At 38.9% G+C, this 12,084-nt stretch overlaps 1 protein-coding gene across 1 annotated transcript; it reads right to left on the bottom strand.

Annotated features, from left to right (window-relative positions):
• Nucleotides 1-1,506: 1,506 nt before the first annotated feature.
• LOC309712295 (pleckstrin homology domain-containing family S member 1-like) lies at nt 1,507-11,710 on the bottom strand. Its single transcript, XM_082542989.1, has 17 exons — nt 10,994-11,710; nt 10,606-10,628; nt 10,142-10,239; nt 9,933-10,048; nt 9,549-9,683; nt 8,827-8,902; nt 8,697-8,726; nt 8,191-8,244; nt 7,904-7,975; nt 7,724-7,795; nt 7,408-7,463; nt 7,284-7,334; nt 7,062-7,190; nt 5,300-5,401; nt 4,224-4,316; nt 3,279-3,414; nt 1,507-3,157 (listed from the first exon to the last, which is right to left on the bottom strand). Exons 2-17 carry the CDS (start codon nt 10,613-10,615, stop codon nt 3,071-3,073), a joined length of 1,317 nt encoding a protein of 438 aa, XP_082399115.1. The 5' UTR covers nt 10,616-10,628; nt 10,994-11,710; the 3' UTR covers nt 1,507-3,070.
• Nucleotides 11,711-12,084: the final 374 nt, after the last annotated feature.

Here is a 12,084-nt window from a genome sequence, read left to right as displayed (position 1 = left end):
TTAAGATGTCTTCGGTCTTGTCTTTCAGGAGTTTATCTCTGGGTCAGCAGACATGCAGTACAGAGATGGTTTTTGATTTTGTTCGTCCTTAAGTTAAACCATCTGTCTTATCATGTGTTAAGGTGTTTCAGGGTGCATGTGTATTTTGAGCATCAGATACCAGAGTAGGAGGAGAGAAAAGGAAAAAAACAAAAGCTGAACACTTCAGAAATGTGTCCTGTAGATTCCACCATGTGAGAAACACCGTGTAGCACACTGCAGGGTGCAAGTTATCTATACAATTTTAACCTCCTAGGATCTGGCGTCCACACATGTGGACATCACATTTTGGGTTGTCTAGACCAAAATACTAAATTTTTCTCTACAAGGGCCTGATATCCACTTACAAGGACATTATACTGCCACTGTTCCATCAAAATTTATAACTAATATCCTCATACGTGGCTCTCATTTTTGTTAGGAACAGAAATCAGGTTAAAAAAAAACAACAAATCTGCTGATTCTTTGTTTTTACATTCAATGGGTCCCAATATGCCCAAATATCAAAGAGAAATTAAAAAATGCATGCTGTGGAAGAGTTCGGGTTTTAGGAGGTTAATCTAGGAATTTGGTTTCCACATCACCACTTTGCATAAAAGCACTCAGAAGAGCTGCTTGGAATATTAATTCACAGCTTTTAAATTTAACCACTTATGTTAGTTTTTGGCAAAAAAAAAATAGATGGATGTCTATATATATATATATATATATATATATATATATATATAGACATTAGGCATTTCATTCCCTGTCCCTCTTCCCTCTCATTTTATTTTATGTGTTATGCTGTGGAAATATCAAATCATACAGTTACATGGCAGTAACACCATTCATTTAGACCGTGTAGACATGGTGGAGATGACCTGCTGAAGTTCAAACTGAGAAGAAAGGTGATTTAAGTAACATTCAAACCTCGAGGCAGATGGGCTACAGCAGCAGAAGACCTCACCAGGGACGTCTCCTGTTAGTTAACAGGAAACTGAAGAAACAGTTTAACCATGCTCACCAAAACTGGACAACCAGACATTAGAAAAATATTACCTGGTGTGATGAGTCTCAATTTCTGCTGCCACATTCAAACAGTATTTTTGCGTAAAAAAATGAAAGAATGAATCGATTCTGAACAAACTGGTTTGCAGCAGTTCAAGGGAACAGGCCTTGCAGATAAAGTCCATTTAATGCTGGACCTTCACCTGGAACGGCGCTGGTTATTTGGCACAATACAAAAAAGATTACAACCAAGTACAAAGTAAAGTGTGCAAGTGTCCTCAGTTATTTGAGTCACTACTACATGTCTCAAAACAGCACAAATAGGTGAAGCAACACGATTCTGTCTACATATTAATGTTCCCCGAGGTGCTGAGGACATCAGCTAATGGTCTCTTCGTTGTTCATCTCCTACTTGCTTTGACTTACTATCAAGGAATCCTTGCGTTAAAAAAAAAAAAAAAAGCCAAACAGAAAAAATTAATGTATGCCAGCATTTTATTAGTGCACTCATGTAATCACTGCATACATACAAAGAATCTCTGTGTCATGGTCTGGGTGTGTGGCTGTAAAGTTCTGCTGAAGGTCTGGACCTCCCTGGTATCCACCCATGGGCAGGGCCTACAGCTTCCCTCACCTGGAGCTGATTGAGGCAATTAGGTTGGAGATTCAAGCTGCTTGCTGACACTGTTTCCTTGCCAGTTCCTCAACAACCCCATGTTGGTAACCAGGCCTCACGCTTCATGTCTATGATTCTCAAGTGCTTTACTAACCTTGCAATCTTGTGTTCTAGTTGCTCCTGGGAATTACATCACACTGAATAACTTATCCTGGAAATCTGGTTAACCCGCCTGCTTTCAGAATCATCTCCTTGCCTCACCTGCCTGCCCTCCTGCCCTTACACTACCACGGGACCTTCACCGCCCAGGACAGCTGACACACACCACCAAACCCACCCGGACTACACCACCTCTCCTTCAATGTTTCCATCTCCCACCTGCACAGTTTCAATAGCTTCCACGCTCTCCAGAACTCCTCATTGGCTACTGCTTTAACACTGCTCTCCTCTCTTCCAGTGCGTACCTAATCACCAGCCAGCTGCTGTTGCTTTCTTGGACCTGTCCCCTTACTTTATCCCTCTCTCCTAGCCAAGACCCCCACGCCCCATGTGTCAAGCCTTAAGTCAAGGGCCATTGTAAACATCATCCTTGTGCTAGCTAATAAACCTTTGTTAAACCCTTTCCTCCGCCTCCACTTTGGGTTCTCTGCACGTGGGTTTGATTTTTGGTACTCGGCTCTCAATCACCAGACTTCAGTGGTTACAAGGTAAACCAGAGATTTATCAGCATGGTGATAGCATTCACATTAGATATCTGGCTTTCCTAAGCCACAGGAATATAATAAAATGGGATTTTAATACTTTAAATGCACACGTGTATATTTTCAAAATATATAACTTTGTCAAAAAGAATTCAGCCGTAACTTTTTAGGTTAAATCTGTTAGCTGGTGCTTCTGGTGATCTTACAATCGAAAACACACAATTGGGTAGGTGATGTTAGGAAAAAGTACTTGACATCGTACTTGAAGACATTCGAATAGGCTCAATATTTACTTTCATCGACATATTTACACCATTTCTTCACAACATGTCATGTACAATTTAATATCTTGCAGACACTGACATCAGCCTGGGAAAAGGCACCTTTAATGCAGCACAAGGAACTATTTTTCTGCCTAATGTCTGCCTTTTGTTTCCTTCTTTGGTAACTTTTGACAGTTTCCTCTTATCTGCAGTTAATTAAACAAGCACTGAAACATACACTGAGTACTTGTCCAAAAGAAGATCACATCTATCTGGTCACAAATATGGTTTATGCAAGGTGCAAAATGATTTTCATCCTTCATTTGTTGAGTAAACTGGTGACAGATTTAAAAACAAAACAAAAAAAGCAAGGGAAGGGAAAATACTGTCAGCTATCATAAGTGGTCAGCACAGGTCATATAAACACATGCTGGCTTGTAGAAGAATGAAATTTCTCATTTCTAATTAGCATTTTGCCAATCAGTGCAGGTGAAGTTTGGCAGGTGCAGCTGCTGGTTTCTAGGTTGACGCAGGAGGGTCACTTTCACCTGAAAGTAGATTTGCTTTTCAGATAGACTGAATGCATGCATGAATTAACACATCTATATCATGGACTCTTATAATCTGTTAGTGCGTTGTCATTTGGTTGATTGCAAGTTATGAGCATACCTCATTCTTGAGTGACTTGCTGATAAACGTGGTGAACTCCTCCACAGTGCTGACCTGCAGGTCATTAACTGCCAGAATCTGGTCGCCTTTGTGGAACAGACACACGGTCTGTGGCTGTCCCGTCCACCCAGACACACTGACACACATACACAAAGAGAGGTTTGAGTTTTCCAAGCACTCTGTAGCTTCTGGCTCTTCTATTTAGCATACCGCAGAAAAAGGTTTTCACAGGACTGTATACAGTCCTTTAAAAATTTAAGTGCATGCTTACTGCTTCCATGGGCATTTCATTTCATTTCATTAGAGGCCAGGTGCCTATAATCGTATGCACTTGATCATCAGCAAGTCTGAGCATGTTATGAAAGCAGCTTTGGCAGTTTTCATGAGCATTTGTGTGTTAACGCAATGCCTCAGTCTTCTAAAGAGTGGAGGTCCAAGCAAATTCACTCCAAGAAATGACAAAAAACACAAGATCTACATCTGAGATTCTACAGGTCTCAGTTAGCATGTTAGATGTTGGATGAACAGATGAGACCGCTATTCAGTGGCACGCAAAATATCAGCACAAACATACCAGAGAAAAGCAATTAAACTGACACAAGAAATAGCCTAATAAAATCAAACATGCCACGAATAAACAATATTAAGCCTCGTCAGCTGTAAAAGCGCAAGTCAGGACAAACAGTCCAACTGTGGCCAGCTTTGCCAGTGATACACAGGATTAAACGAAACCTGATCAACAGACCTGAGTAAATATGACACAAATGTCTGAGATTTTTGTGTTTCCATAAATATTAACAAGTTGGAAAGCATTTAGTCAAACATTTGACACTACATCTTCCAGTTAGACCAGGCTTCTCAGTTATCTGACTCAAAGCAGTCCTATGTGAATACATTTTCAGTTTGAGGATTGTTGGATTTCATCCTGATTTTTGATAAACCCACCTGGGCTTCCTATCCACCTCTGTTAGGGTCAGGTAGTTTTTAAGGTCTGCCTGTTTCACCATAATATCCCGCTCTTCTGTTCTGTGGTCAGAGCTTGAAAGAAAGACAAAGACAACAACATCCATTGTTCTATCAAATCTTTAAAGGTATGACTCAAATCAGTTCAAACTGTGTGATCTTTCATGCTTTAATATCACGTTTATAACTTGATTGTCCATTTACTTCAGTTAGTGTGCACTGCCTTCTGAAATACATGTCTTTCACATCAATCTCTCTGTCAATACTTGAAAGAAAATTAAAAGACAACAAAAGCTTTATTAGGGAGTGTTATATCTTGTACCCGTAAGAGAAGTACATCTAAAGCTAAAGCTAAATCTAACCATCCAGCTACCTTTCCTCACAACTTGAATCGTATTTATATTATTGTACTCATTAATTGTACAAATTTCCCCCCAAAAAACATTATGAAAAATACACAGTTTTAATCAAATTAGTTAACAATAAGTGAAATGAGGGGAAGATCGCAACCTGTGAACAACAAAAGCAAAGGGGAAGCACACAGACTAAATATAGGCCAGGAAGAGAAGAGTAATAAGTAAGACAAAGGCATTAAAAGGTCCCATATTAGAAAAAAAGCATTCAGCATAGACCATGATGTCACTGAAATGGAGACATGGGACATGCATAGACATGAAGACACAAAAGAAAACGATAACAGGCAGGACTCTTACACATAACCTATTTAAATTCTTGGCTAAAACTTCAATGACTTGTTGTTGTTTTGTTTTGAAAGACTGCTTATCACCAGCTGTCATCGCCTTCTTGTAGAAATCTCCAGAAACCACGCCAACCAGTCTAACATGTCAGCATTCAATTCTGGTTAAGTCAGACTGTGGTGACAACTTTTTTATTTTTATATGACAGACATTGCTATAGTTGGGTTTTAAAATGCTACTATGTCCATGTGTCATGTAAAGCAACTTATCCCTAATACAGGTTAACACCTACTGGCACATTGTGTTTGCTTATTATGAAACTGAATTTAAAAAAAAAAACAACTTCCTGTCTAATCTCACCTCTCATTGGAGTCATTTTTTTCAGATGAATCCAATAGTTCAACAGGGGACATGGCACCATGGTCACTAGAGCTGCTGCTTAAATCTGTAGACCAGCGTTTACTGTATAGCATAAGGAGATAAAACACCAGATATTAGTAAATGTGTAGTCTGGCTGCATACACTTTGCATGCATACAACAACAGTCATTGGCACTGTATTGCAAGTCTGGAATGGACAGACATCCACATTTACCCCCATGATAGTGTCTTTTGCAGTTACTCAAAAAAGAGGACCAAATGTGTCATAAATGCAGCATGGACGAGGCAAAACATTCAAAAAGGCGAAATGTAGAAGCAGTGGAGGAGTGGAGTTTTTATACCACACTGTAGAGACAGGGAGTACAGAAGCAATCTTTCAGTGTTGCAGCACACCAGTTAGCCACATTGGTGTGAAATGGAATAATTACTACACAGGTCAGTATCACAGAAATTTTAGTAAGGCAAACAGCAGCAGGAGATAATGGCTAAAAACTGGAATAGGCAAGAAACACCGGTCTGTTGCGCTGGTGATCAGCGTGGGGAGATCAAACTGACTGGTTTAAACTTGCTCTGCAGAGGAAAAACAAAATCTAAGACTCCACCTCAGATTGACGCACTTAAAATTTTTAGTTCCTTCTAGCCTCAGCCTGCACAAAGAACATCATTGTTAAACAGAAAGGCATGAATGCAAGAAAGAAACAGTTTGTCGTCAGTGCTTTAAATATAGGATGATGATGAAACCTTGTATTGTTTGATGGGATTCCTTTTTATTTATTAAGAAAGACATCATGACGAGTGAGTGATTTGCAGTATAGGAACCCAATCCTCTGCAAAAAGCATAAAATATTTGTACAGGACAAAATTCAGTTTAATTGAATTCTGTCTGTAGAGTGCAAAATAATAATAAGAGTCACCTCAAGGCGCTTTATACTGTAAGGTAAAGACTGTAAAATAATACAAAGACTCGCCTATAAGGAAGCACTGGGCGACAGTGGGAAGAAAAAACTCCTTTTTAACAGAAAAAATCTGTTGTGATCGGCTGTGGGTGAGGGCAGGAAGACAGAACAAAAGAGACAGTTTACCAGGCAAGCTACCCGAGTTGACCTTTTCACAATGTTTTTATTGTACGCAAGCCAAGAGGCTTTTACATAAGAAGCAAAAGGACTTAAAAAAATTAATTTGTGTAAATAATCTGTAACAGACATCAACAGTAGATAATGCACACAAGTAAGTGTAGTTTAAAAGCGCCTTTGGATTCACGTACAGATAACACAGATTATGTTAAACGGTTTCACCCAATCTGAGAGATATATAATTGATATGTTTAGCTTATATATCGGCCTTTTTCAGTTGTGCCATAACACACATTCACAGCCTAACTGTAAATGAATCAGTAAAGATGTTCAGTCCAAGTGTAGAGGCAGAGTTGAGTTGAGACACAACTTCTTTCCCAAGATAAGAAGATATGTTTCATGTTGTCAAGCACATTTGTTGCTAAACTGGCTCTGAAACGCTGCCTTTTATAAATTCTTGCCTCTTCCTGGAGTGTAAACAGTTCCGTGCGCTAAAAATAAGTCTGGTTGTTGTCAAGGTGTTTGTGCCCGTGGCACCACAGTTACCTGTGATTATTATTTTTGTAGGGTGCTCACAACACATGTCACGAAGGGCTCCAGGGCACTGATATAGAAGACTGAAGTAAACAAGCCAAACAGAGATAGGACCACTAACTGCGTGAGAGCTACCTGTTGTTGTCATCATCTGGCTCCTCAGCAAACGGTGGCAGCGGGGACACCTGTGTCTTCATTTTGTCAAAGGTCTGAATGACGGTCCTCATCAGCGTGCTTTTGTTAGCGTCTTCAACTTCATGGTCCCTAGAGGCATTTGGTACGGTTACCTTTTCAGCAACCATAAGCAGTTACCTATCATTATTATTGTCATTATCTTAAAAAATTCTGTATGCTTACTCTGGCTGAGCTGATTCTTCAATATATTTGAAGCCACTCATTGTTTCATATCTAAATGAGAACAAACATTATGACATGTTTTAAAGAAGTCTGTATGACAATGGAAACATTAATTAATACTTACAATGCTTCCACACTGTTGCGTCGTTCCCCACTTGGTGGTCCATCTTTATTCACATTCTGTGCATAATTAGAAAAAAGAAATTGGTTTTACTAAAAGTCTTAGTCACTGTACTTTTGATCAAAGATGTGATTCATCATTTGTCACATATGCTACGAAACTGTTTATCTTTAGTTTTTGTGCTGCTTTTTTTTTTTTCAAACCTGGACTTTGGAAAACTCTAACATGAACATATTCTATTTGTCATTTTATAGAGAAAACACATGATTGATCAGGCCAAAGAATTAGCAATGAAAATAATTTTTAATCCCAGTTGTACTTTTTGTGGTCTTGGAACTACATAGATTGGTTCCTCAGGCTCAGATGCGCGTCTTTTAGGATCCGCTTGCTCCTGTTGAGTAAGATGCAAAGCAATAATGCATACAGTCAAGTCTAATTCTCAAATGGAGAGAGGTAATTTTGTTTACTATCTACGAAAAGTCAAGTGAAGATGTTGCACCTCGGGTTTTTCAGTGACATTCTCCAAAGTGTTTGAGGACGGATCGGACATTGACCGGAATTTTAGGAATCCCTGACAAGTAAAATCACACACGCACACATTCAAACATTTGCATTGTCCTGATAAGACAAACCCCATAAAAAATATTTTATGCAATTGAGAAGCGTGGATTGGAAGAACAAAGAAAATTGCAGAAAGAAAAAAAAATTAGGATATAATTTAGCATTTGGATGCTTTCTGGTTGAGAAAGCATGAGGCAAATTAACACAGAGCTTTTGGTGACTAACCTTTTCAGCCTCTGCGAAAGAATTCGTCTTTCTGATGAGTGGTTTTGAAATTACCTGTAAAAAAGAGATTTTTTTGTTGTTATTTTTGTCATAGAAGGAGGCACTGTATATTTATATCAAGGTTATCTGCTTCCTTTTCTAGAGATCAAACATAGAAGTAGTATAGCTTGTTTATCTCAACACAAAGACTGGAAACAAAGGAGTTTGCAGGCGATTAACTTGTTGAACGTACAGTTTATTATCTTTCTGTAAACCCGAAATACTCTGACAGATAATAAAAACGTGACTTTTTATTTTTTATACAGATTTCGAATAAGATATACGTCGGATAGCTGCTGGTAGGTGGATTTTGTTAACTGGCAAGCTGTTTACAGTCTTAACTAAGCTGAGGTAACCAGATACTGACTCCATGTGAAGTGAATGTATTTTTTTTTTAATGTCAAAGCTTTCCTCAGATGCTGTGCATGTGTTGAGTAGATATCGCCAAGTAGATTTTGAGTATTTACCTCAATCGTTGCCTGCTTATAAGGGAACTCCTGTAGGAGCAGGATAGTCCAAGTCAGTGACAAAAGAAGCAAACACTGCATATAATTAAATTGTATTTATTATTTTTATGAAAAAAAAGGTTAAATGTACCCCTGAAGAGGAGAGTTGATGAGGTCGGCTTTTCATTGCATCAAACAGGTCAGAGAACCAGCCATCCACATCGTCGCTGGAAGAATAAAGGATACCAATGAAGGTCTTTTTAGGCTCCACAAATGACAACTACTGGGTTTAATTTAAAATTCAATACCAAAACTAAACGCAGAGTGGAAATAATAACAATTTAGTAAAAAGGGGCACCAGATGATAAATGTTACTAAACCAGAAAGCAGCATTATGGTGTCTTTTTGATTGTTGAAACCTCCTAAAATAGTAATAGGGTGTGAAGGGCAGGGGGGAGGTGAGAACGTGTAATTGAAAGCCTGTTGTCTTGGTTCTGCCATTGCTGACTTTCAAATTAATGCAGTTTACTCTTACAGGAACATATTATGAAAGTTGCAGGAAACCCCCCCCCCCCCCCCCCCCCCCAAAGAAAACAATATAAACCAATCTCTTTTGAAAAAGTTACACCCATTAAAGTTGGCTGCTTTTATCCACACTTCAGATGAGTCAGACATTGTCATAACAAAATGACTGTAGTTTATTTTGAAAAGAGTCCATACACACAACAGCAGTCAGTACTTGGGCACAACAGACAAAAGAAACAGAAAAACGCCACATGACAATCTGCACTGGGGTTTGCCTAGAACTTTTACAGGACAGTGTAATAAAATGCATGCCAGCTTTATGTAGCCCATAAAGCCCTGCTGACTAACCTGTTCTCCCCGACAAGGAAGTACTCCCGTTCCGTAGTCTTGATGAAGAGCACACAGGAAGGGGAGCATTTAAAGTTTTTCTGGATCCAGTTCCATTTTGGATGATGCTGCGGACTCACATGCAACAGTGAGACCCTGATGGGCGATTGAAAAAAGTTAAACCCTCAAAAGCAGAGCTGCCCTATTTGCATCGTGCCACTTCAAATTCTAACATGTATGTAGATGAAATTGTATTTTTAGATTTGGTATTTTAAAAGTTCAACACACATTTGTGTTGGTGAAAGAATATGCTGGAAAACAAAGGAGAGAAAAGTATGCTGGTTTACATTCTCAAAGACCTTAATGGCTTAAGGTGAGCTTTTAAAGTGTTATGCAAGAACTTACTGTGACAAGTCTATTTCTCCAGCTGCCTTGTCCTTTTCCTCTCTTCTGAAGTACTTGAGCTGATATTCTGTGTCACTGAGCTTGAACAGGATAAAGAAACGTTTCTTCCATGCTTTCTGCAAAAAAAAAGGTTAAACAATGTTTTGTACTTTTCACAAAGAACTGCAAATATAAGTACAATTACTGGATCACTGAGTGGGTTATATTACCTCTGTTGTCATCAGTTTTGGAGGAGGAGACTTATGCAGGTATCCAGCTCTTACTTCTGTCACTGCTTTGGGAGGTCCATAGAACAAACTGCATCTAACTGAGGGCAACAAAAAGGCTGTTTAGTAGTTTTTTGCTTAATAAAGGTGACCTTAAAGATTCGCCTTATTAACAAAATAACAAAATCTGTATTTCCAGTTCTATGTTTGTATGTTCTTACATATTTTGCTGAATACCAGCAAAATATGTAAGAACTGAAAAGTTTTAATTCCTGCAAGTTGACGAAATGAGCTGTTAATAAACGTGTCAGATTTGTACATTAGATTCTGTCTTTGTCAGATTAACCTTCTGTGCTCATCTGCAAAAACAGGTTTTCTAATACACCGTAAGCGCTGACAAAACACCAGGAAATACCAGCACCAAAAACAAAAAACACCCATCAAGTTTCCCAGATCTCATACAATACCTGGCTTCATTTTTACACCAAACCTTTGAAAAGATGAAGATGATAACATGAGAATGTATCACTCTCTGAAACTCAACCTTTCAAAAAAAAATTAAAAAACTATCCTTATTATGCCCATTCCTCTATAAATGCACTACATAAAGGCAAAATCTATTCAAACACAAAGCTTATGTCAAGAAAAACGTCGTTGAATTTAAACACTGAGAAAAAATGCCCATGTGCAAGCACAAGAGGGAGGAAAGTGAGTCGTTTACAATCAGCGAATTCAAAGTATGAACTCATAAAGAGCATTAACCTATCTCACTAACTTGCTGTTGAATGGACTTTAAACTATACAAAGACAGAAAAACTACTAATTGCAACACAAGTACAGCATAAGTATTCTTACCTGTGGAACAGCTGTTCACCTCGCACTCTCTCTGGCAAGCTGCGCAACTGTTTAAGAAGCCAGGTTGTTTTGTTTTTTTTATCTCTTACAGTGACCGGAAAAATCTAATATGAACTGGAATTTCTGGTTACTGGAGTGACAACTTCAAGTGCACCTTCTCGGAAGAGGCGATTCCAAGAAGATATGCTCAAAGCATTACAGCTATTGCCAGTCTTGGCAGTGGCAAGCGGCAGAAATGAGCTTCCTCCGAAGGGTGGCTGGCTTCTCCCTTGGAGATAGGGTGAGAAGTTCGGCCATCCGGGAGGGGCTCAGAGTAGCCCTGCTATGTGGCTGATGCTCCACATCGAAAGGAGCCAGCTGAGGTGGCTTTTTTTTTCTATTTTGCCAATACCCACAAATCTTTTTTTCCTAGTGAATCCAGTTATCTTAAACATGATGCAAAATGCATAAAAGCCCTAACAGGTCACATTGATTAAGATTGATTAAGTCTTTATTGAAATAGGCCCCCTTCTGACCATACACACATGCAGAGCAACTTAACCCCTAACCCTAACCTTTTACTTGTTATTGGATCAATAACAAAATTTGTAGTGTGGGACAGCACTACTGTGAATGAGGGAAAGTGTGAATGTTGAATGTTTTTGTTGAAACTTCAGGTTATTTATTTCTGTATGATACTTCTTTATAATTACACAATAAGAACAAGTAGTCTGATGTCCTGTAATCATTAAGCTATCCGATTGTTAAGTGATGACGTGACGAATCCTACTTCCGGGCCTAAAGTAGTCTGTGTTTAATATGGCTTTTGTGTTGTTAACATGTTTAATGTTATGTAGCTTAGCAGGGCCAGATGTGTGTTGCAGACTTTGCAGATGTTTCCTATGATGTCTCATGTTAATTGCTGGAGTGAGGTTCATTTAGGTCAAGGGGGCTGCATCTGTTAAATAGCAAATCAACATTTCCCAGCATTATAAGACCGAATCAGACCCTTATCCCTCAATCCCTTGAGACCGATGCCTGCAAGGGCAATGGTCTGGATGGGAATGAAGGTGTTTCTCCTCCAGGAGGAATCACAGACACATACGAACACA

This window comes from Aulonocara stuartgranti (assembly GCF_965226115.1).
Source record: "Aulonocara stuartgranti genome assembly, chromosome: 8".
Lineage (NCBI taxonomy): Eukaryota > Metazoa > Chordata > Actinopteri > Cichliformes > Cichlidae > Aulonocara > Aulonocara stuartgranti.
The sequence above is the reverse complement of the archived record's forward strand: the minus strand, read 5'-3'. Positions and strand labels throughout refer to the sequence as shown.

Bases quoted from the DNA above. Each gene is read 5' to 3' on its own strand.
- LOC309712295 (XM_082542989.1), bottom strand. The intron at 7,796-7,903 runs GTGCAACATCTT...CTTACTCAACAG, and splicing joins ATGTCACTGAAAAACCCGAG to GAGCAAGCGGATCCTAAAAG. The intron at 5,402-7,061 runs GTAGCTCTCACG...TATGCTATACAG, and splicing joins CCAGATGATGACAACAACAG to TAAACGCTGGTCTACAGATT.